At 40.1% G+C, this 26,921-nt stretch overlaps 1 protein-coding gene across 1 annotated transcript in view; it reads left to right on the forward strand.

The window, feature by feature from the left end:
• GALNTL6 (polypeptide N-acetylgalactosaminyltransferase like 6) overlaps nucleotides 1-26,921 on the forward strand; it is a 1,174,587-nt gene that overhangs the window by 383,509 nt on the left and 764,157 nt on the right. Inside the window, 2 exon segments of the mRNA XM_036854715.1 lie at nucleotides 7,093-7,143; nucleotides 7,145-7,202. Of these exon segments, the coding sequence (XP_036710610.1) occupies nucleotides 7,093-7,143; nucleotides 7,145-7,202 (109 nt within the window).

Here is a 26,921-nt window from a genome sequence, read left to right on the forward strand (position 1 = left end):
CTCAGTAGTTGTGGCTCACGGGCCGAGTTTGCTCCGCGGCATGTGGGATCTTCCCAGACCAGGGCTCGAACCCGTGTCCCCTGCATTAGCAGGCGGATTCTCAACCACTGCGCCACCAGGGAAGTCCCCCCATCCCTGGTCTTGAAGGCTGCCACATTTACTGCAGGAGTGAAAGCTGAGACCCTCCCCGCCCGCCCCAGCGCCGGCTATGGGATGAGAGGTCCACTCTGAGCTCAGCTGTGAGACAAGTGACTTATGATGCTGGATAGTCCGTTGCCCAGTGCTAATCTGGGGGAAACGGGCAAATCCTGCGAATGGGTACCGGCTGTGGAAAGACCCGAGAGAGACAGAGAGAGCTTGAAAAGCCCGAGGGCTATTCCAACAGTGAAAATAACCCAGAAGCAAAGGTGGTTTGACCTCAGTGCTGCCCGGGGCCCACCTGACAAGATAGACCAGCCTGTGGAAACATTTAAAACCTGCGCAGCAGTTCAGACTTGCCCCACCGCCGCTCTCATCCCTGACGGCCCGCCTGCTCCAGCAGAGGCCTCAGGGATACACCCTATTCGGGGTCCGTGCCTGCCACACCCCCGGTACAGGACGAGGGCCAAGATCACCTCCAGCTGAGGGCCATCGGGGGGTGATCAGAGGCCTCACGTTGAGCTCACTAGTCATTGGTCCCCAGAAATAAACAACAGGTGATGGCTCTGGTTGCTACTGGAACTGAATGTGCTCTATTACAGCACAATTGATGGTTAAAGAGGACAAACAGTTATGTCAGGAAGGTAGGACGGTCCCTTTGACACTGCAAATGGGGCGTTCTCCACCACGAGATTACAAAGTTTTAATCTCTCCCATACCAAAGAACAAATTGGGTGTTGATCTCCTAGGAGGTCAAACTCTGCAAACCCTTAATGGTGAAATTGGCCTCAGGTTACAGTAATCACATCAGTGCTGAGGGGGAACACCAGCTGGGAACCAGTAAGCCTACCACTGCTTGAGGCGTGGTCACTGTGGAACCAGATGAACTGCCTGGGAGCCTAAGAAAACAGGAGAAACTATCCAAGAACTGCACAGAGTGGGTATCGTGCTCGCTGCCCGTAGTGCTTTCCGCAGCCCCGCGAGGCCAGTGAAAAAGCCAGATGGCTGCTGGCGGATGAGGCTGCACTAGGAGAAATGAGCGAGGCGGTCCGCGTCACTGCCCGCTTCTAAGATGCCTTGGCCGTGGTCCTAGGCGTGCACCATGCTGAGCTGGACTCAGCAAGTGCTTTCTTCAGTCCACCCCTGGCCAGAGTCAAGCGATCAGTTTGCCTTCACGTGGGAGGGACAGCAGTGGAACTTTCCAGTGCCTCCCGGCAGCTGCTGCACAGCCCATGCAGGTCATGGTGTTGTTGAATAGGGTCCCACTGCGCGCCGCTTACGAAATCAAACTCACACGTGTTCCTAGAAGGGAAAGTTGTCTTTAATCAGAGTGCCGACAATCTGGGGAGATGGTGAACTCTGTGTCCCCCCAAAACCACCTCTGAGATTCTGCTCGCCATGGAAGTTTTAAAGGGAAGGAGGGGAGTAATCTCAGTGAATCACTGAGATGGGGGGGGGTCAGGGTCACCGCCGTCCCCCACTGTGTGCAGGCTCGTGAACTCCTTGTGATCTTCCTCTAGATGTTCTCTTGTGCCCACAGTTTGCTCGCGACATTATGGGAGGAGACGCTGGGGAAGAGATCCGGTCACCTGTTAATTACTCATTCTTCATTTCTACGTCTTTGCCTACACTTGTCCGTTCTTTCTGTAGATGAAAGTATTGTGTGATCAAAAGACTTGAAAAGTGCGCCTGGGCTGGAGATGAGTAGAGCATGGGGTGCCTAGTGAAAAGTTAGTCACAATACAGCCCTGCTAAAGTGACAAGGAAAGGGGCTTCCTGCTGAGGGCAGTTTCCCACAAAGAGCTGCTTACAAGGGACGGTAAGCCTGAGACCTGTCCCTCTTTCCTTCCCACATCAGTAAAATGGGCCCGACCCACTGATGATACAGTGTTAACACGTGAAGACTAGCCTGTGCTTCAGGGCACTGCAGACTTTGCCAGAACACCTGTGAGGGAGGGGCTGGGCAGTGAACCCACAGACAATTCAAGGCACTGCAGTGAAGGTTTGGGAATTGCTTGTTCGGGTAAGACATGCATTGTCTCAGCAGCTGTGTTTGAGAAGGTGCAGCCTATCTGACCCCTGGAAGAGGTGCCAGCCTTTGGAGGGGCTTGGGGAGGGCTTTTGTTCCCCACCTGGCATAGTGTATGCATCCCTTTTACTACCTGGTAAAGAAGAGGCCTGTGTGGGACTGTGGATCAGGGCAGCAAGCGGCCGTTGAGAAGCCAAAATACCAGGGAAGCAGATTAAAGCTGCGGGCATCTCCCAAGCGGGGCTGCCATTTGAGTTTGATGGATCTGTGACTCCCGGAGGTATGGGTAGGCCCCTGTGGCAGGAACAACAGGAGAAGAGAGTTCCCCTAGGATTTTGGTCCCAGTTCTGGAAGGGGGCAGAAGCCAAGTAGCCCTCCAGAGAGCAAAAGACCCTGGCAGTCTACCTCACGCTCCTCCAGGTAGAGCACCCCAGGAAGAAACAGCATGTTGTAGCTTCCCTGCCCATCAAGGGGTGCGTTGAGAAGACGTTGCATGGATCCCCGCAAACTCCCAGGGTGACGAAGTGGCAGCCTGTCTGCAGCAGAGAAGCCCCTGTCTGCCTGTCCCCTGTGTCTAGAAATGCGGGTGCTCTTAGGCCCCGTGGAGCCTGTAGATCCTCCCAATGCCCCCTCCCCTGTTTTTGTGGCGGTCCCTGCAGCCTGGAGAGAGGAAGTGGGGAAATTTCCGCTGAAGCCTGGCATACAGATGTGTCTAGTTGGGGCAACCCAGCCACACGGGCGTCAGTTGCCCTTCGGCCCAACGCTGACACCATCTAGGTGGACACTGGAAGGGACTGCAGCAGCCGGTGGGCTAGACTCAGACCTGCTGAGCTGGTCATCACCCCTGAGCCCTGGCCGGTAACCCTTGGCCCCGACAGCTGGACTGTTCTACAGGGCTTGACCTGGTGGTGTAGACAAGGGGAAGCCTAGGGTGGATGATCATGAATAAGCCCTTGGGGGCTCAGGATGTGCGGAAGGACTTTTATGTTCACCAGCAAGAGCCTGAGGCAGTCCTCACTGTCTTCCGCATCCTGGTCCGTGAGGTACGGACCCCCTAGGCCATCAGGAAGCGATGGTCCAGCTCAGTATGAGCCCTAAAAACTGATCCTTCAGGAGATGCATCAGATGGGGTGCACAGAAAGCAGGGCCACTCAGTGTCTATACTGGTCCCCATCCACCCCTTCCTGGGCAGTCCCCAGGATGCCGGGTTGCCCTTGAAATACAGTGACTGGTTCATGCAGTAGCAGCGTGTCCTGTGTGTCCTAAACAACCCCCAGGCGACTGCCAAAGGAGTCTGGGGCCATCCAGCAGAGGAGTTCCCAACAGTTGAGGGATTGGCAAGTTGATCATATCGGTCCCCTCCGTCCAAGTGAGCATTCTAAATGTGCCTCAACTTGTGAGGACACTGTGTCTGGCTTAACCCAAACTTTCCCTTTTTCCACTCAAACCAGGCCATTTTTTTTCACCCATTAGGCAATTGAGAAACTGAATGCCCTGTATGGATGCCATCGTCAGATAGTGATCAGGGGTCATGTTCAAAGGTCATAGATGTGCAAGACTGGGTAAAACAGCATGGTAATCGGATGGAGGTTCCATCTCTCCTATAACCCACAAGCAGCAGGATTGGTAGAAAGGAAAATATGGAATAATTAAAGCAGCAGATTAAATTACTAACAAGTAAAACAGCGTAGCTGGGGGGACTAAGTTACCACTTCGGCTTTGATACATTTGAGCAATCAACCAGTGGGGCCTGTTGCCCCATATTCCAGACTGGGGACCCCTGCCAAAGCACCCAGTACTGTAAAGGTACAGAAATGGTGGAAACACTGGGAGCAGCATTCTGTGGCTGAGAACCCCAGCCCCATCACACCTGGGACACGTGCAGCTACTGGGATTTGCGGTGGGATATCCCACAGGGATGGGTGGGTTACCTCACACCCCTAGGTGAGGGGGGACCACTCAGTCTCCCCTGGGACCCCATTGTCCTGCTGCCAGCTGGGACAGTGGAAACGCACCACACCTGGGATGGAAGGTGCACCCTTGAGTGAGGGGAGAAGTTGGGGCCCTGGTCTGGCATCTCTGGCCCCCAGTCTATCTCCTCACACCTAACAGCGCTCCTCCCTGGCCAATGTGTGTGGTATGCACAACCAGGTCAAGTTCCTAAAGAGCCAGAGGGCACGCTCTGTTTCCCACTGGAACCGCCCTTTGGCTGCCATCTTTGTCCCCCCCATCGGCCTGCAGGACGTCATAGCTCACGCAGAAGCCCTGACTACATTCGCCTAGCAAGCCTTGAATGAAGCCAACAAGGCTGTCTTTACTGAACACTGAAGTGCCTCTAATGAGGAGGGCCGTCCTCCCAGACAGGGTGGCCTTGGACATTGTCCCTGCCTCACAAGGAAGGATCTAGACAGTGCTGTGTGTTCACACCCACTGAGTCTGCTGATGTGTCATCTTTAGTCAATCACAGGAGGACACAAGTGAAAGTCCTGCGTCATCAGACCCCAGCCTAGAGGACTTCATAAACCAGTGGTTCGAAATCACAGGGCTCTTGGTGGAAACAAATTGTTATGGTTTTGAGAATCATCTTGATCTGTGTCTTCTCTTGCCTGTACCTGTATTGCTGCAGAGGTCTCTGCCTGCAACGCAGTCAGACGGCCGCCTGGAGCCACCTCCAGGCTCAAAAGACCCGTTGCAGACCGGCTCAGGGCACACTGCAAAAGTGAGGTCATGTGAGATTGTAAGAGCCTGTCTCAAGGGGTGGGGTGTTGGAGGAGGTCACCAGGAGGTCATGGCAACTGGTCCACCTGCCAGCTGGACCTGAGTGATGGGAGGCTCACTCTTCCCCTGTCCTTGGAAGGGACATCCGCCAACCATTCCCAAGGTGGGAACCAGTTTCAAGGATGCAGACTTGAGAGAGTAAAGTGATGTTGAGACCGTTCTGGGCTGAATAGTGACTGGACCCTGTTAAGGCCTCTTTATGAACTTTTAAGATTCAGGCAGATGGATGCAGAGATCAAGTTTGTCTTGCAGGACAAGCCTCATGTGTAAGTTCCCTGCATATTAAACCCACCCCTGCCCATCTGGAAGGTCTGCCTCTCTCCCTCTCTCCTTGCCCTCCATGTTTGGGGGTGGAGTAGGGGGCTGGCTTGTGAACCAACAGGTAATCAGAGAGAGCTTTGCATATTCAGAGTTTACACAAGAACATCTCCAGGTTTCATGGCAAAGTTTGTTTTGAAATTATCTTATATTTTGATCTGAAGGTGATATTTATTATAAATTGGTATTATCTAAATCTATAAGATTTCTATGATTGCTCAGCATTCATCATTGGAAATGCATGGCTGAGACAAAACATGGGTTTTGTATTTTAAAGTTATTTGGTTATTTAAATCTTCCCATTCACAGCTGAGTTTGGGGAAACTTCTAATTATAAAAGCAATATCAATCAGAAAAAAATGCATGAGTTTTTTTAGTGTTGCTATTATAACCCCCAAACTGTTTTATTCCATTTTCTTCTATTTTTATATTTTCTGTTAATTTTTCCATCTTTTCTTTCTCCTCATCCTCCTTTTAAATTTTTTTCTTTTTATTCTTAATATTTTGTATAAACTCACCATCATCCTTTGTCTATTCCTCTGTTGTTTTCCTGAACTCACCGCTATTATGAACAATTTTTTTAAAAAATATACAAATAATAGTCACCTGATCTGGAAAATCTTTCTTCTGATTTAACTACCTTTTTTTATATTAAGTCCATTTTGTTCTTTCAAAACAAGTGGATCCTTATAAGCTATAAAGATGGACCCAAGGTAGATAATTTTTACATAAGCACAGTTTTAAAATAAGAAGTAAGACCTTTTATTTGCCTTGGAAAGGCTCTTAGGTAGAATTTCCTCACGAAATTATTCATCTTTTGTTTTAAATTGAAACTTTCAAAGTGTTCTCTTTATTCTGTTGATGTTTTATTTATTCCAAAAATGAACCAAATAAAAGGGAAATGGTATGTGAATATGAAAACATTTATTTTACATTATCTTGACTGTTAAGATTGTGAAAATAAATTTCATTCAAAACATTTTTGTTTATGACCAAAATAAACACTATAAAGAGAGAAGTAGCTTCAGCCATGCACACAGAAATAATTTTCAAGGTGACATTAGAATACATTGAATTTACTAAAGCTATAAAACATGTTGTGACTACAGTTTGTTGACTTTGTGATAATTTCAACTATAAGCATAACCACGCACCATAATTTGACAGAAATCTAGGTGGTAGGCAGTATTTAATAGTTGTTAGGACCACAATGTTGGTCTTAATAGAACTGGTCCAAGTCCTGACTTGGCCCTGTGGTTTCATTCAAGTTATTTTACTTCTCTGGGCCTTTGATTATTTAGCAGAAAATGAAGGTTTACAACAAAGACTATCATAAAGACCGAAGGATCTTCTATACACAGAGTATCCAACTGGTACCTGGTACACAGTGAGCATTCAATAAATGCTTGCTAATATTGTCACCAGGCCATTCAAATATACTTGATCAAAACAAGTAAAATTGTACAAATCACAAACAAAAGTATTTCCATGATACAAAATCAATACTACTAATATTACACTTGGGGCAAGTGAAAACAGCTAGGCATTTATGCTCAGACGAGGTGGTACACTAAGTTATTAACGTCTCTGGATGAAATAAAATTGGAAATGGTAGGTGCTGTGTGCAATGCATGCTCTTATTTTAAAACGGAAAAGGGTTTTAAAATGTGTATTCATCTGGTCACTAGCAACAGCTTCCTCTTCAGTAGACTGAGGAGGATCTCTTATTCGAGTATTCTTTGATTGCCTGTGATGTGCCTGGCTGTGTTTACCTGCCATGCGAAAGGAAATACCTCCTTTTTATGCTCTGAATACTTTCCTTTCCACAGACATTTCCACTGGGCCTGGGAGATGGGCAATTCTATGCATGGACAGATGGTGGTAAGAAGAAAGGACTGGCATGACTATGGGAGCATTCAGAAAGAGGCTGTGCGCTCAGGTACGGAGTTCCGTGTATCCCAAAGTGCTACTTTGCTTTGTCACTTACAGGATCTCTCGTTAGTGTTCTTCTGCACCCAGTAAGGTAGGTTTCATGGGGACATTGGAGGTCAACGCTGGGCAGAACCAAAACAATTTCAAATTCAGAGAGAGAAAAAAGTATAATGAATAGCCTTTAACAATATGAGCTGAACAAAGAGGTCATTCGAGGTTTAGAAATCTGCCGTGCTTTATACTTCCAGAGTGTCTTTCAATCATTTCTGGGGGTGTCTTGGATTTATTCATGAGACTTGACTTGGAACAATTGTATCTTGAGCTAGATTCGCTCATTAGGGCTGTGGTGTATCTAACTGGCTGGGCCAAGGATGGAAGGAGGACCGCAGTTCTAGACCCTGGCAGGTGGCTCAGAAGAGCCGGGGACCTGAAGTTGGCCGTACCTGGGCAAACTAACAGGCAATTCAGTGGGATCCAGTAGGTCTGTCTATGCAGAGCAGATTCTAGTCTCAGGCTAGGGATAGAGGAAACATTTTACTTCTTGGAAAAGTAACAGGAAAAATTATGTCCTTCTAGAAGGACTTAGGTTGTTGGAAACAGGGATTCAGAAGGGATAGACGTAATAACCGAGTGAAGGTAATAACCTTCACTGATGATAGGAGGGTCCATATTCTATTATTCAACCAAAGGAGCTCTGTTGGGTTTTCTGTTTGTTTGTTTTTTGTTTTGGTTTGTTTTTTTGTTTTTTTTTTTGTCACGGTGAGGATATCACAGAAATTGAGAAGCTATGGTTTGGTAAAGACATCTTAGCAACACGGAAATGGTGCATCCCAGGTCAAATCAGCAGCAGAATCACAAGTAGCCACAGGCTGAGGTTCTCCTGGCCAACCTTCCTCCTGACTTATCCCCGCAGGAAGACAGGAGTGAGATATTCACATAGTTATGACAGTGTTCAGGGCTTTGGATGTTCTCAGCTCTGGATCAGGTGTGCTTGACTTAATGAGAGTCTTCCATTTTCTTCTTTCATTCCTTTCCTCCAAGTAAGACTGTCTCCTACCCCCCTGCTTGTCATAAGAATGTTCTCTGTCCCTCAGAGCATCAGCCTCTTCCATGTGACATCATCCCTCCAACCTTGGCGTGACTCCGTGAACAGTGACAAAGGCAAGCTCCTTACCAGAATCCGTACTTTTCCAATCCTCTGATCTTTTCCTCTATTTGCTTGATCAGCCCTGTATTCATCCAACCATCTGTTTCTTTTTTTACCCACAAGATGCTGAAAGTTTGGGGAGATGTTCTCATAATTTAACCACAAGTTAGTAATAATAATAAAAATAATAATAATTGAATAGATGTTTTGTACTAGGGGCTTTGCATATGTATTTATTAAATTCACAATGACTTTGATAGATAGGTATTATAACCCCCAATTTGTAAAAAGAAAAAAGGAGAAAAAGAAATGAGTTCTTAAGAATTCGTGAAATATTATCCAAGGCCAAACAGCCATAATTTGTAGAGAGAGATTAAAAGTCAGGTCGTCTTATGCTCGTTACACCCCCACCCATCAGACATCGAATGACAATATCTGGGCAAAATGAAGTAATGGCCAGAGAACATACGGGAGAGAGACACACCGGGGTTCATATCCTAGCTTTTCTGTGTAAGTGGCAAGTCAATTTGTCTGTCTGATTGTTCTACTTTGCAGAATTGCTATAAGGATTAAAGATACTATATCTAAAGTAACTGGCCAATATTTGCACATATTATAAACTCCACCAATGATAACTGTAATTATTTTTCCATCTAAGTTACTTTCACTTGATTGGTGTGCCTATCCTTTGCTGGTGCCAATGAGTTTTGGACACAAAATCCAATACTTCACATTTATTTCTGCTACGTACGACCCTTCTTCTGCCTCCTGGAAAAATGTACCTTTATTTTCTCATCAGAGCTCAGGGCAAGGGAAATTGACCTACAAAGAAAACTGGTGATAAAACAAGTTTCCTAAAGTACAAATTTGTGTGCAATTAAAATACTTTTAAATGCTAGTATGTATATGATTCACTGGAAGATACATGAAAGGGCAATAGACTATAATTTATCATTTTTTAGAAAGAACCATAGAATATAACCTAAATAAAATATGCACACACAAACACACATGCAGTTATAAAGTCAAAAATAAGATAAACATCTCTGTTCCCAATAAGCAGGCCAAGAAAAAGGGTCATTGGTACTATTGTGTCTCCTCCAAGTCTTGGAATTTGTATTCACTCTTACTTTTCTCTGTAATTTCTCATGTCTAAACAATATTGTTGCATTTTGCCTGTGTTTGGACTTTATCTAAACATTGAATCATATAGTATGGCTTTCTTCTTTCAAAATTATTCTTTCTCAGAATTATTTTTGAGATCCATTCTTGTGAGTGTGTGCACTTCTAGTTATTCGTTGTAACTGTTGTTTAATTTTCTTTTTTTTAATATAAACTTTTCAAATCTTTAACTCCTAGGTTTTTTAAACATGTATTATGACAGTGGTCTCATTGTACCATTCTATCCTCTCGCCTCACCCGAACTAAATATAAAATCATTTTTAGCAGTAAAGCAGATAACTTTTAATGAAATGGGTGAACTCCAAAATGGAAATTATAAGACTTCAAAAGATTATTTTTTTCCCACCACCATCCTCCCCCCCCCCCCCCCGCTTCCCCCCTTGGTGTCTATACGTTTGTTCTCTACATCTGTCTCTATTTCTGCCCTGCAAACCAGTTCATCTGTACCATTTTTCTAGATTCCACATAATATGCGTTAACATACGATATTTGTTTTTCTCTTTCTGACTTACTTCACTCTGTATGACAGTCACTAGGTCCATGAACGTCTCTACAGATAACCCAATTTCGTTGCTTTTTATGGCTGAGTAATATTCAATTGTATATATGTACCACATCTTCTTTATCCATTCGTCTGTCCGATGGGCATTTAGGTTGCTTCCGTGACCTGGCTATTGTAAATAGTGCTGCATGACATTGGGGTGCATGTGTCTTTTTGAATTATGGTTTTCTCTGGGTGTATGCCCCGTTGTTTAATTTTCCACAACGGTTTCCACTTTGTAAACATTCTGAGAGTTCCCATGTTTGGGTTATGTATGACGCTGCTCTAAGTATTCTTGCTCATGGTTCTGGGATAGAGGACAATATTTCTTAGGGTACATATTTTAATAGTAGAATGTTGCATGTCCGAGGAATGCACGTTTCAGTTATGTTATGTAGTACGTGACAAACTGTTTTTCAAAGTTGAGTTGCTGATTTCACTCCAGTCAGTCATGGATGGAATTCCCATCGCTCTGCATGCTGTCAACACTTAATATTACTGTCTGACTTTTCATTTTTCTCAGTTTTGTGGTATGAAATAATCACTCATTGTCACATAAATTTGCATATTACTAATTTTAATGTAGTTGCTCTCTTATTTATGCTTATGGGCCATTTGTGCCTTCTCTTAGGTAAAAGTCCTATTGATTTCTATTTACAATTTTTTGATTTCTTTATTTTTCTTATTGATCTACAGAGTGCTCTTAATTTTTTTGAATAATATCCTTCAGCAGTTGTACATGGTGAAAATATCTTATCCCACATTTTGTATAATTTTTTAAAAAAACTCTATATATTGCCTAATGAGTAGAAGTTCTTAATTTTGTTTTAGTCAAATTTACAAATAATTTTGAAAGGATAGGCTTAATTGCTGTTCTACATTGTCTTTTTAAGCTTGAGAATTTTACCATTTACATTTAGGTCTTAAATGCAGCTCATCTTCATTTTTATATCATGTGAGGTAGGGGCCCAATATTTATTTAGGTTTTACCTAGTTAGATATCCAATCAACAGCACCATTTATTAGAAAAATGTATCTTTTCCCACATCGATCAGCAGTGTTGACTCTATTATAAAAAGTTTCCATATTTGTGTGTTCTCATTATGGTTTCTCAGTTCTGTTCCGTGAGTGAAAAACTTTGAGCTAATGAAATAATATCTTATGTACTATATCTTTATAACAGTTGTTGATATCTGGTAAAGTTCATTCTGCTTTCTTTGCTTTTCTTCTTGGGAATGTTTTGCCATTCTTTTTTTTTTTTTTTAATATTTATTTATTTATTTATTTTTGGCTGTGTTGGGTCTTCGTTTCTGTGCGAGAGCTTTCTCTAATTGCGGCGATTGGGGGCCACTCTTCATCGCGGTGCGCGGGCCTCTCACTATCGCGGCCTCTCTTGTTGCGGAGCACAGGCTCCAGACGCGCAGGCTCAGTAGTTGTGGCTCATGGGCCTAGTTGCTCTGCGGCATGTGGGATCTTCCCAGACCAGGGCTCGAACCCGTGTCCCCTGCATTGGCAGGCAGATTCTCAACCACTGCACCACCAGGGAAACCCGCCATTCTTTAACATTAGGATTTTCTTTAAACTTTTAGATTCAACTTGTCAGACTTTATGCACAATATGCAGATACACACAGAATATTGGAATTTTAGAATTGTCTTAAGTCTGTTGATAAATTAGGGCATAATTTACATTTTTTTCAATATTAAATTATTCATTCCATGGTATATCATTATATTTCTTGGTGCTTATTTGTTATCTTTAGGGGTGTGTTTGTAATTTGATTCTCAGACATTTTCAGTGTTATTCCTAGAAAACTAACATTATATGGGTATTGAGCATGTTGTTGATCTTATTGAAGTTCTGAACTATTTGTAGCTGGTATAGAGAAAGGTTAATAATTTTTAAATATAGGCCCAAATTTAGAAAACATTCTAAACTCTTTTAAGAATTATAATCATTTACCCATAAGTTATTTTGGATTGTTAGTGTAGATACTCATAATATCTATAAGTAGTGACAGTGTTTAAAATTTTTTCCATCCTAGACCTTATAATTTTAGTTATTTTTACTCTGTTTCTGCACTTGCTAGGAACTCGAGTATCATGTTGTCCAGTGGGTATTGGTGGCTGCTTTTGATTTGTTATGGTTCTGACAATAGCAAATTAGATACTTGTGTTAGCATTTAATATACTTAATGAAAATGTACTGTACACTGTTTACTAGGCCTTCTGGATATGACTTTGAGAGTTTACTTTTTTACACCTAAATTAATTTGATTTTAATCAAGATTTTTTTTGTTTGCATGTATTGAAATAAGATACATTTTCTCCTTTTTGTTTTTAGTATGTTGTACCTATTGATTTCTAATAGAAATCAAACTTTGAAATTACAGGCTAAATCTGACTTTTTATTTATACTGGATTTAGTTTGCTACTATTTAGCAATTTCACATCTTTACTCATGAGTGAATATTGGCCATGAATTTTTCTTTCTCATAGAATCCTTGTCAAGTTTTGGTAACAATGTAATGCTGGTTTCATAAAATGACTCGACTAATACCTCTCATCTTTCTACACTTTGTAATTGCTTGTGGTATATTAGAATTATTTATTTACTAATAGTTAACGATCATCTTGTGGGTGAAGATTATCTGGACTGGACTTCTCTTGGAGCAAAGATTTTTCACTCCTGGGTTAAAATGTTCCTATTTATTAACACATTTATTCATAACATCCTCTTAAAGATTTTATAATGTCTGTCATGCTTAAATTTATGTTGCTTTTTCTTTCAAATATCATTTATTTGGTTTTTTTGTCATTTTTCCTTAACTTATTACACTAGGAAATTGTCAATTTTATTAATTATGTCAAAAACCAGTTTTCGACATACTCATCTTATCTATTGTGTTTTTCTCATTGATTTACAGTCATATTTATTACTTTCTTTTCTTTGACTTTACTATATTTTTCTAAATTGAAAAATTAGATTCATACCACCTTAATTTCAGCCTTCTTCTGTTGTAGAATAAGCATCTAGGACTCTAAATTTCTTTCCAAGCACTGCTTTAAGTACATCACACTGGTCTGTGGTTTGATGTTTTATATTTGTTTGTTATGTTTCAATTATATTGTTTTTAGTTATGTTTCAAATAACTGAAACACTGAAAATATCTTAAAAATATGAAAATCTAGAAACTACTTCCTGATGAGATCTCAATAATCTTTATAAAAGTGTATTAGCATAATATACCAGATGCATTTTATCAAATGTCTTTGTTAGTGTTTTTATTGATGTTGTTAGTTTATGTTTTGTTTTGACAATTACATCTTTGTGGCATATTTGATAATTTTTGAAATATCAGGTATTTTAAGTAATCATTTTCATATAAGCAGGTGTAATATAGGGGGAAAGGAGGTGGTTGAGTTATGAGGAAATGATGAAGATGCTTCCACCTTTGAGAAAATGGAGAGTTGTTTTTTTCTTTTTTTCATTAATTTTTGTTGGAGTTTAGTTGCTTTACAATGTTGGGTAATTTCTTGCTTTACAGCAAAGTGAATCTGTCATACATATACATATATCCCATCTTTTTTAGATTTCCTTCCCAATTTAGGTCACCACAGAGCATTGAGTAGAGTCCCCTGTGCTATACAGTAGGTTCTCATTAGTTATCTATTTATATACATAGTAGTGTATATATGTCAGTCCCAATCTCCCAATTCATCCACTCCCCTTCCCCCTTGGTAACCATAAGTTGTTTCTCTACATCTGTGACTTTATTCTGCTTTGAAAATAAATTCATCTTATTTGAACTTTGCAAATAAGTTCACCTGTACCATTTTTCTAGATTCCACATATAAGTGATATTATACGATATTTGTTTTTCTCTTTCTGACTTACTTCACTTTGTATGACAGTCTCTGGGTCCATCCACATCTCTGCAAATGGCACTATTTTGTTCCTTTTTATGGCTGAGTAATATTCCATTGTATGTATGTACCACATCTTCTTTATCCATTCCTCTGTTGATGGACATTTAGGTTGCTTCCATGTCCTGGCTATTGTAACTAGTGCTGCAGTGGATGCAGGTACATGCATCCTTTTGAATTATGGTTTTCTCTGGATATATGCCTAGGAGTGGGATTGCTGGGTCTTATGGTAGTTCTGTTTATAGTTTTTTAAGGAACCTCCATACTGTTCTCCATAGTGGCTATACCAATTTACATTCCCACCAACAGTGTAGGAGGGTTCCCTTTTCTCCACACCCTCTTTAGCATTTATTGTTTGAAAATTTTTTGATGATGACTGTTCTCACACGTGTGAGGTGATAGCTCATTGTACTTTTGATTTTCATTTCTCTAATGATTAGTGATGTTGAGCATCTTTTCATGTATTTGTTGGCCACCTGTATGTCTTTTTGGAGAAATGTCTATTTAGGTCTTCTGCCCATTTTTGATTGGGTGGTTTGGCTTTTTGATATTGAGCTGCATGAGCTGTTTATATATTTTAGAGATAAATCTCTTATCATTTGCTTCATTTGCAAATGTTTCCTCCTATTCTGAGGGTTGTGTTTTGTTTTGTTTATGGTTTCCTTTGCTGTGCAAAAGCTTTTAAGTTTCATTAGGTCCCATTTGTTTATTTTTGTTTTTATTTTCATTACTCTAGGTGGTGGGTCAAAAATATCTTGCTGTGATTTATGGCAAAGAGTGTTCTGCCTATATTTTCCTCAAAGAGTTTTATAGTATCCAGCGTTATATTTAGGTCTTTAATCCATTTTGAGTTTATTTTTGTGTATGGTGTTAGGAGTGTTCTAATTTCATTCTTTAATATGTAGCTGTCCAGTTTCCAGCACCACTTATTGAAGAGGACTGTCTTTTCTCCATTGTATATTCTCGCCTTCTTTGTCATAGATTAGGTGGCCATAGGTGCGTGGGTTTTATCTCTGGGCTTTCTATCGTGTTCCATTGATCTATATTTCTGTTTTTGTGCCAGTACCATACTGTCTTGATTACTGTAGCTTTGTGGTATAGTCTGAAGTCAGGGAGCCTGATTCCTCCAGCTCTGTTCTTCTTTCTCAAGATTGCTTTCTCTATTCGGGGTCTTCTGTGTTTCCATACAAAGTGTACAATTTTTTGTTCTAATTCTGTGAAAAATGCCCTTGGTAATTTGACAGGGATTGCATTGAACCTGTAGATTGCTTTAGGTTGAGAAAATGGAGAGTTCTTGCATGAAAAAAATATATAAAAGGAGCAATTGAAGGTAGATTCCCAGACCTCAGGTGTAACTTAGAGTTCTTTCTGGTACCTCTGTGCCCTTAGAGTTATAGTAAATTATAAGGATTTTAAAAAATTTGTTACAGGAATTCTAACTAATGTTTTTAAAAAAGCAGAGTTTCTATTATTTCATAATCTTTGTTTGCGGAGAAGCATTAACCAAACCAATTTACCAATAGATGAATAATATCCAACATACCATTTCAGGTTCAGGAAGGCTTCCCAGAAGAGGTAAATCAAGTTTTCAAGATAAAGTCATATCCTGATACTAGATACATTTGTGCTTTCATCCAAGTAATTTTCTGAATGCTCTTTCTCATTATTTCCTATGAACCCAGTCATATTTTAGGCATTTTTTCTAATCATATATCTTATATATGATCCCATTATATTTCATTTAGTTAGTTTCACATCATTTGAGAACTTATTGACATTAGATTTTATCTCTTAATGGTTTAGCTCTCCTTTTGAGTTTTATTGTATCACAAAATTGATAAGCATGCTTGTTGAACCGTCATTCAAATTATTTATAAAAGTTGAATGGAAAGAACTGAAATACAGATTCTTTTGATATAATATGAAAGATGGTGTGTAAATTGATATTGACCCATTATTCAATAAACATTGGGTATAATCATTATAGCAACTAAAGAGATATCCAGCTGACATCACTCCATATATAAATTTTTTTAAATGCCATATATTTCTGAAATAAAGATAAACCCTGCCTATGGCATTTCCCTGAACTGTGAACCTAATAACTTCTACTGGATGTTGACAAGAAAATGTAATTAGTATAGGTAGCTGTTTCTTAATTAATATGTGATGTTCCTGAATTCTCATAACATATTTTTGAAGTCATCCATCCAGAGTGATGCAGGGGTGTGTGTGCATGGGCACACGTGCACATGTGATTTATGAAATTGTTAGTAAGACCCCAACCTGTATTTGTAGAGAGCACCTATTTTTAGTTTTGAAATTTTAAGATTTTTCTTCTCCAGTCTTCTTTTTATTCTAACTCAGAGTTTCACTGTGTTTATCACTGTTTTTTTGGATTTCAGTATGTGTGAACTCAACGTGAAAAAAGCTGTTTTCAACCTTTGTATTCTCTCTCTTTCTTTGAAATAGGTTATATCCTCATATAATCACAATCTATTCCTGCATCCCACTGTATGCCTCAGGAATCCTGTGAAATTATATTTAACTTCTCACTGTTTCCATTTGCTTAGTTGTACTTACAGGTTTGACTAGTCAAGGCTTTTACTATCTTGTCATTTTAATAATTTGTTCATTCACTTATTTGACAAATACTTATAAATGTCACTATATTTCAAATACTGCTCCAACGTCTGGAAGAAAAAGATGGACAAAAATGAATTCCAATGGCTGTTGTATAGTGAGAGCATAGTTGCAGGAGCTTTCACTCCAACCATGACACCATGGTTGTCACAAGTGCCATGACATGACCCGGTTATTGACACCATGGCTATTCGAATCCTGACCGTTAATCTCTCTTGCCTAAACTATTTCAGTAGCCTCCTCACTGATCTCCCTGCCCCACTGTCAGCTCTTCAAATTACAGCCAGAGCAATCTTCTAAAAATATGTATCAGATCATTTCACTCCTCTGCTCCAAAGCATACAAAGCCCAGTCATCATATCCAAAAGGTACTCCAAGTCCCTTCCATAAGTATGAGATACAGTATGATCTACCCCTGACCCAGGGCTCTGTCCTTCTCTTCTGCTGGTCGATGTGCAGTCTCTCCACTGGCCGTGTTGTCCTCTTTGTTTTCCCTCAAGGATGATAAACACGTTCCAGGACTTTTCACTTGCTGTTCCTGCTGCTTGGACCAAACACTTGTGGTCTGTATCTTCACAGCCCACCCTCCCCTTCCTTAAGGTCATGAGACAGTATATCACCTGCTTTGATATGACTGCCAATCACTGTATTATCATAGAGCGAAAGAGTCCTTTTCATTCTCTCTCCATCACTTGGCCCTACTTAATTTTTATAGCAGTTATCCTTCTATCTATATTTGTACACATATGCATTTATTTAATGAGTTAAAAATTTGATATTCCCTGAATTAGAATCACTTACCCAAGGGCTCTTAAGTCACATTAGCTTGAATCATTTGAATTGGGCTTTTTAAATAATGACACTCCGGTATTAGGAAAGTACTGTGAGCATGGCTGCTATTTTTCTCTTCTGGAGATTGCATCCCAGGCCCCCTTAAACCTCAATATCTGAGTTACTAAGGGGTCATACTAATCAGCCTGAATGTCCATCACAAAACATCTGAAAGGTCTGAATTAAAACGCTATTGGAGAGATAAGAAAGTACCATGCTTTAGAATGATTCACATTAGGCTTTCCTCAATTCCTTTAAACAAGAGCTCCCTTTAGCGCTGATCAGGGACCCATTTTGCTCTTAAATGTCTTTATTCTACATAATTGAACAAGATTGCCAACCAAACAGAATGGGAAACGAAATGTGCTCCATCTGGGAGAGACTGTAACTACTTTGCTTTCAGAAAGTACAAAATGGTAGTTTTGCTCTAACTACCGTGGCTCCTGGTCATCTTTTATTGATGCCTCATGTCTTTCTTTTTTTTCCCCTGTGCTATATAATAGGTCCTTAGTAGTTATCTATTTTATATATAGTAGTGTGTATATGTCAATCCCAATCACCCAATTTATCCCTCCACCACCCTTTCCCCTTTGGTAACCATAAGTTTGTTTTCTACATCTTTGACTCTATTTCTGTTTTGTAAATAAGTTCATTTGTACCACGTTTTTAGATTCCACATATAAGCGATATCATTCATGTCTCTTAAAAATAGTATCTGGCATCTTTTTTGTTACTACAAAGAATGAACATTGTATATTGTTAATAATTTAGTATAATTGATACGTCTATGATGTGTTATCAGTAAATTTCATAATGAGATTTGTTGGAAGGTGGTCAACTTTGGGAATATTGCCAAAATAACATTCATTATTATTCATTAGATGCAAATGAACTTTAAATGAAATATTTCCTTTGACACTCATTGTATAGTAATGAAAATGTTAACTGGAACTGAAAAGATGGTGAGCATTCTGTTGAGATGTATCATTTATGTGGCTAATAACAGAACAAAATTTAGCTGAAACTGAAGTGAGTGACAATTACCTAGGGAAAAATACCTTCAATATCACAAGATGAAAATAGCAGTGTAGAAATATCAGGAGATTTGTTAAACTGCACTCAGTTTGTGTTTAAAAAAAAAAAAAGACAAAATTAACTTTTAAAATTAAATCAATCTAACCATATGTTGCAGAAGTTGAAATATCAACTTCCCATGGGCAAGTGTGCATGGGATTAATTAGCCTTTTTTTCCTCATTAGTAAAATGTGGGTGAATGATAATGCTTATTACAGAGTTATTTTAAGTGTTAATTAAGTTATTTAAGTAAACTGTCTGGGCTGTAGTATATACTCAATATATGGATATCTGTAGGCATGCGGACCTTGTTTAATTGTACTTGGCAGGTATTATGCTTTTTGGAAACTGAACATTTGTGGCAACCCTGCTTTTGAGCAAGTCTGTTGATACCATTTTTCCAACACGTTTGCTCATTTCCTGTCCCTGTGTCACATTTGGTAAATCCCACAATATTTTAAACATTTTTATTATTATTGTGTTTGTTATGGTGATCTATGATCAGTGATCTCTGATGTTCCTGTTATAATTGTTTGTGGGGCACCATGGACCACTGCACCCATACAAGATAGGGAACTTCATCGGTAAATGTTGTGTGTTCTCTCTGCTCCATGGCCAGCCATTCCCATCTTTCTCCCTCCCTCGGGCCTCCCTACTCCCTGAGACACAACAGTACTGAAATTAGGACAGTTAGTAACTCCACAATGGCCTCTAAGTGTTCCAGTGAAAGGAAGAGTCCCATGTCACTTGCTTTAAGTCAAAAGCTAGAAACGATGAAGCTTAGTGAGGAAGGCATGTCAAAATCCAAGACAGGCTGAAAGCTAAGCCTCTGTGCCAAACAGTCAGCCAAGCTGTGAATGCAAAGGAGAAGCTCCTGATGGAAATGAAAAGCACTGCTCCAGTGAACACATGAATGATAAGAAAGCGAAACAGCCATACTGCTCCTATGGACAAAGTCTTAATGGTCTAGGTAGATGATCAAACCAGCCACAACATTCCCTTGAGTCAAAGCCTAATCGAGAGCAAGGCCCTAACTCTCTTCAATTCTGTGAAGGCTGAGAGAGGTGAGGAAGCTGCAGAAGAGAAGTTTGAAGCAATAGTGGTTGGTTCATAGGTTGAAGGACAGAAGCCATCTCCATGACATAAAAGTTCAAGGTAAAGCAGCAAGTGCTGTTGGAGAACCTGCAGCAAGTTATCCAGGAGATCCAGCTAAGCTAAAGAATGAGACGACAGATTTTCAGTGTAGATGAGATAGCCTTCTATTGGAAGAAGATGCCATCTAGGACTTTCACAGCAAGTGAGGAGAAGTCAACATCTGGCTTCAGAGCTTCAGAGGACAGGCTGACGGTCTCATTAGGACGTGATGCACCTGGTGACGTAAGTTGAACCCAATGCTCATTTACGAATCCAAAACTCTTGGGCCCTTAAGAATTATGCTAAATCTACTCTGTCTGCACTCTATAAGTGGAAAGACAAAGCCTGGATGACAGCACTTCTGTTTACAACATAGTTTACTGAATATTTTAAGCCTACTGTTGAGACGTACTGCTCAGAAAAAATAGATTCAAATATTACTGTGCTTTGAGTAGGCATCTGGTCACCCAAGAGCTATGACATAGATGGACAATTTTATTTTCATGCTAGCACAACATCTACCCTGCAGCCCATGGATCAAGGAGTGATTTTGACTTTCAAGCCTTATTATTTAAGAAATACATTTTGTAAGGCTATCGATGCCATAGATAATGATTCCTCTGATGGATCTTAGCAAAGTCAATTGAAAACCTTCTGAAAAGGATTCATCATTCTAGCTGCCATTAAGAACATTTGAGGTTCATAGGAAGAGGTCAGAATATCAACATTAACAGGAATGTGGAAGAAGTCGATTACTTTGAGGGGTTCAAGACTTCAGTGGAGGAAATAAGTGCAGATGTGGTAGAAAGAACAAGTGAACTAGAATTAGAAGAGGAGCCTGAAGACGTGGCTGTATGGCTGCTGTCTCATGACAAAACTAATGAATGAGGGTTTGCTTCTTGTACGTGAGCAATGGAAGTGGTTTCTCAAGATGGAGTCTATTCCTGGTGAAGATGCTGTGAAAATTGTTGAAATGACAACAAAGGATTTAGGCTCTGACATAAACTTAGTGGATAAAGCAGCCAGCAGGGTTTGAGAGGACTGACTCCAGTTTTGAAGAAGTTCTGCTGTGGGTAAAATGGTATCCAACCGCATGTCATGCTGCAGAGAAATCGTTCATGAAAGGAAGAGTCAATGGATGTGGCAGACTCCATTGTTGTTTATTTTAAGAAATTGTCACAGCTACCCCAGCCTTCAGCAACCGCCCCCTGATCAGTTAGCAGCCATCAACATCCAACATCCAGGCAAGACCCTCCACCAGCAAAAAGATTTTGACTCGCTGAAGGCTCAGATGATGGTTAGCATTCTTTAGCCAGAAAGTAGTTTTAAAGTTTGTTCTTTGTTTTTTTCAGACATAATGCTATTATACACTTAATAGATTACAGTACAGTGTAAACCTAACTTTTAAATGCACTGGGAAACCAAATGTTTTGTGTGATTTGCTTTACTGTGATAGTCACTTTATTTTGGTTGTCTGGAACCAAACCCACAGTATCTCTGAGGTTTGCCTGTGTTCACGTAACCTTGATTCCTATGACTATGTGATTATATACTGAATCACCTAGTCATAATTTTTCTCATGCCTTCAAATCTCATCAGTTGACACAAAGTCTCACCAAAAAACTTCCCTGGGGTGTCCATATTTATTTATACTTCAAGTAACACTATCTTTAGGATTTCTTATTACAGACATTTTATGCGCATCTTCCCCAAACTTGTTTGCCTCTCAGTACTGTTTTTATCCCTTGTCAAAAACATCTTTCCTATGGTGGTAGCTGTGGTTATTCTCAAATTTTTTCTGCCTTTAAACGCCCCATATTTGGAAGGAGTCATATGAGTAGATAATGACTCCTGATGATGAAAAGGTAGGAAAATGTTTTGCTGAACCAAGATGGTGTTTGATAGGAGCTAGTAAGGAAAAGATGAGAAACACGTAGTGAAGTAAAGGATTTGAATCGAAATGGATCAAGTAGACTAAGGTTAAATTGATTTTTATGCCTGCCATTTACGTTTCTGAAGTCTTGTACCCAATTTTAGTCTTGCCAGTTTTAACCATTTTCTGTACAGCTCTGAAGTAAGTGTGAAGTTGTAAATCTGTATTTCTAGCAGGTTGCACTAGAAAACTCTCATGCCCACTGTACCTAATATTTACACTTCAATGCCATTGGTAATAGTTCTGCTAATAGTGGCTCTAATCTGGAAACTCCAAGAAGTTAGATTCGCTACTTTTGCTGTGGATTTACTTTTTTAGTAGGAGTCAAAGCCATCCTTACATTTAGTGTTGTACGGTTTATGTACTTATGTAGCATATATATTTTAGGAAGAAGAGTGCAAGAACTAAAAGAATAAATTTTTGATGACCGAGGACTCTGTCACCATTATGACATTAGTTGAGTTTTTGCAACATGCTAATGCTGTGATAACTGAGAGTTTCCCATGATTTGAGGGAAATCACTAATTTGTTTGATCTCAAGTGGTCATTAAGGCATTGTATTTCAGGCACAAGGCATAGAGATTTAAGTGGTTATTTGAACATCCTCCAAAATTCATATCCAGGACCTGGCATAAATTTATTAATAATGAGTTCTGGGCCACCATGGCTCTGTGGGAAATGCATGTGCTCACCCACTGGGGAAGGAAAATGCCAGCTGGGGAGACCAGTGCAGGACTTTCCAGACACTGGTTCAGAACCATGAACCCCAGTTTGACTTGATGCTTTTTGAGTGAGTAGCAGTGGTTTTTGAGCAGCCTTCGCACCAGATGAAAGCAGCTGTGCCTTATGATACTTATTAGTCACAGAAACATGGCGTAAGTGGTCCTCAGGAATACTAGACGCCCAAGTCTAGGGTTGTTTAATTGTGTTTAATTGAAGTATAGTTTACAATGTTGTGTTAGTATCAGGTGTACAGCAATTTTATATATATATTTGTATATATATATATATATAATTATTCAGATTCTTTTCTCTTATAGGTTATTACAAAATATTGAGTATAGTTCCCTGTGCTATACAAGGTCCTTGTTGGTTATCTATTTTATATACAGTAGTGTGTATATGTTAATCCCAAACTCCTAATTTATCCCCCCCTTTCCCCTTTGGTAACCATAAATTGGTTTTCTATATTACCCAGCCATAGAAAAGAATGAAGTAATGCCATTTACAGCAACATGGATGGACCTAGAGATTATCATACTAAGTGAAGTAAGCTAGACAAAGACAAATATCATATGATATTGCTTATATATGGAATCTAAAAAAATGATACAAATGAACTTATTTACGAAACAGAAATAGACTCACAGACGTAGAAAACAAACTTAGGGTTGTTTAATTTTGAAGGAAATTACCTCTGCCCAAAAGTATGTAAAAGAAACTTGCATTATTTATAAAACATAGACATCATAAAATAATGGAAAAATAAGATTTGATGGTCAAGGGATTTAATTTAATACAGTGTTTGGTTTACTGGTGTGAAGTGACAAGGAGAGCCCAGTAGAATTAGTATTATCAGGCATTTAATAATGATTTGAATTTCCCTGGTGACCAACTGAGCCTTAGGCATCCAAATACATTATTGGACTCGAATGAATGAATTAACTTAATAGACATTGACCTAGATTAACTGTCTAATGGAATTTAGTACTACACATTAATTGAAGTATATTTATTAGTAGTGATTCCACTCATGCACAAAAAATTTTTATTTTGTTTTGAAGAACAAGAATCCTTAAGGAAAATCTTGAAATTATACCAAATGTTTTATAAATAAATTATTGGATTGATATTTAGTTCTTGTGTTTTGTAATAATAGGAATATTTTTATGCAACTTAATTAGGTACTTTATAAGCCTCTGACATATATATCGCAAGTATTTTTAAAACCAGAACAAAGTCATTAAAGTATTATCTAAATTTGGAAAGTCAGTTATAATTATGACAAAGACCTAGCATTTGTTTTCACTACAAACCCTATATTATTATTTACTTTATACGACATTTTCTCATTTCATCCTTTCTATATGCATAGTGCCTTAACTTGAGTACAGTGGGTTTTTTGCCCATTGCCTCAATGTTTCTCACAAAAAAACCCTATAAAGTAGGGATGGTTAAATATTATTAATCTTTTTTAAAAAATTTATTTTATTTTATTTTTATTATTTATGGCTGTGTTGGGTCTTCGTTTCTGTGCAAGGGCTTTCTCTAGTTGTGGCAAGCGGGGGCCACTCTTCATCGAGGTGCGCGGGCCTCTCACTATCGCGGCCCCTCCTGTTGCGGGGCACAGGCTCCAGAGGCGCAGGCTCAGTAATTATGGCTCAGGGGTCCAGTTGCCTCCGCGGCATGTGGGGATCTTCCCAGACCAGGGCTTTGAATCCCTGTCCCCTGCATTGGCAGGGCAGACTCTCAAACCACTGCGCCACCAGGGAAGCCCAGTAGTAATCTTATAATAAGGAAATAGCTATAAATATAGGTGAGATGATTCTTCCTATTTTCCACTTTCAACATATGCTTGTGCTAAAATAAGCAGGCACGCATAGACTCTGAATCAGCAATATAAACCATTATGAATTATATTTTAACTTATTTTCATCAAAATTATAATATTGTAAAAGTATTAGCAAACTAACAAACGTCTGTGAAACGATTTTTCACGTTCATAAACAAACTGCATGGAAAAAAGCTACTTTTAAGTACTCAAAAAAGAGCAATGCTACCTCTTTTTATTAAGAGATTTGTAGCCATTTTATTAAACAATGAACAAAATATATTTAACAATAATGCAATACTTCTTTTTAATGAAATGCACATTCCCATAAGGTTTTTTGCACTGTTTAAAGGTGCCTTAAATATTTCTTTAAATATGAGTTCCTTCATATTGAAAGCAATGAACACACAGATTACCTCAGTCAGCTAATGGAAATTTAATTTAATAATAAATGTGGGGACTTCCCTGGCGGCACAGTGGTTAAGAATCTGCCTGCCAGTGCAGGGGACACGGGTTCGATCCCTGGTCTGGGAAGATCCCACATGCCGCGGAGCAACTAAGCCTGTGCACCACAACTACTAAGCTTGTGCTCTAGAGCCTGCAAGCCACAACTACTGAGCCCATGTGCCACAACTACTGAAGCCTGCATGCCTAGAGCCCGTGCTCCGCAACAACAGAAGCCACCGCAATGAGAAGCCTTTGCACCGCAACCAAGAGTAGCCCCTGCACACCGCAACGCGAGCAGCAACGAAGACCCAACACAGCCAAAAATAAATAAAATATAAATAAGTTTATTAAAAAAATAATAATAAATGTGAAAGTGCTGAAAAGCAGAAAATACTCTCACAAGCATCCTTCCTGGACATTATGAGAAGGGAAGTTCAGCAGGTGACATGGAAGCATTACCAGCCTCACAGCAGCTTTGCAGATACACAAAGATCAGGCAGTTAGAAGCGCTCCTTCTCTCTGTCGAGCACGCAGCTTTCTTTTGCATCTTAGTTGTCTTCTGCTGCCTCTGTTCTCCTTTCCGCTAATGACTGATTCTCACACTGTATCTCCAGACCCGAATGCCCTACAGGTGAGGATGCCACTGGTCAGAGCAGTCCCCAGGCAGTTTAAGTTATCTCTGTGGCTTAAAGCTCCTGTGCCAGGTTTCCTCAAACACTGCAGGACAGCTTGGTGCTAAGTGATTCCACGTGTGTCAGTAAGCATGATTGAATGCCCATGGCCACAGTAAATTAGGAACTTGGAATAAAGTACAGCAAGTCCTGTCTTATGAATCACTTTTGGTCATTATTCAGAGAAGGAATCAATAAACATAGCAGACACTTGAAGCACACTGCACTATAGCCAGTTTTTATGTTCTTCTGATTATTCTACATAATAGGTATGTATCCCGAAATAAAGAGGTGTTGGGGTGAGGATGATGTGATCAGGGTTGGCTTGGGTTTCTCCAGAGGAGAAGAACCAATAGGATGTGTATGTCAACATGGAGAGAGATTTATTTTAAGGATGTGGCTCATGTGATTGTGAAAGGCTGGTGAGTCCAAAATCTGATGGGGAAGCACTGCAGGCTGAAGACTTAGGACAGAGTGTCAGTTCACATCCAAAGGCAGTCCACTGGAAGAAGTCCTTCCTCTTGGGGGCAGTCAGCCTTTGTTCTATAGGGGTCTTCAGCTGATTGGATGAGGCCCACCACACATGGAGGGCAATCTGCTTTACTCAAAGTCCACCATTTTGAATACAGTAAGTCCCCTACGTACGAACCTTCAAGTTGCGAACTTTCAAAGATGTGAACGTGCGTTTGCATGTCCAGTCTCGCAAGTTAGTTTATGTGTCTGGTGTACATTGTCACATGCATGCATCCTCTACTAGTGGTTGTGCTTTTGTGTACTTTACAGTACTGTATTGAGTACAGTAGTACAGTATCTTTATTTCAAGCCTGGGATGTCCAGAAGCAAGCGTAAACGCAGCGGTGATGTAGCTGGTACTACTGTACTTTTCAAGGTAAGATTAAAAATGTTTTCTTTATTTTTGTGTTTGTTTTTTATGTATTATTTGTGTGAAAAGTATTATAAACCTATTACAGTACAGTACTATATAGCTGATTATGTTAGTTGGGTACCCAGGCTGACTTTGTTGGACTTAGGAACAAATTGAACTTACGGACACGCTCTCGGAACAGAACTTGTTCGTATGTAGGGGACTTACTGTATTAGTCTCATTCAAAAAAACACTATCCAGAAATACTCAGAATAATGTTTGACCAAATATCTGGGCGCTGGGCTCAGCCATGTTGACACATAAAATTAACCCTCGCAAGACTCAACCAGGCCTGAACAGACACAGGAATTGATGCTGTGTGGGCCAGGGAAAGCCTGCATACCAGGCTGGAGGGTTCTGAGAAAGTGAACTGGTTCCTTCCTACACCTGCTCCTGGGAGTGGATGAGCCCCTGAAGCGGACAATTCTAGGAACAGAAGGCCTTCACACGGCTTCCTCAATAAGGACAGTTGATTTAATGACCTCCTACCAATTCTGGTGTGGCCAGCAAGATAGAACAGGTGAACCTGCATTCCAAGAGACAGCAAAACCAAGAGAAAAAAGGAGCAGTAGTCACCTAAGGGGGCCAACAGCCAGAGAAAGGAACACAAGAGGGACCCTCAGCAGAAGAGTTGAAATCTATTGAAAGAGAGATTCAGGAGGGGATGGAAGACAGCTCGAAAGACAGCAGCCAACAGTATCAGTAAAGCTTTCAAAGAGCA

This window comes from Balaenoptera musculus, chromosome 6, assembly GCF_009873245.2.
Source record: "Balaenoptera musculus isolate JJ_BM4_2016_0621 chromosome 6, mBalMus1.pri.v3, whole genome shotgun sequence".
In the NCBI taxonomy this organism is placed as follows: domain Eukaryota; kingdom Metazoa; phylum Chordata; class Mammalia; order Artiodactyla; family Balaenopteridae; genus Balaenoptera; species Balaenoptera musculus.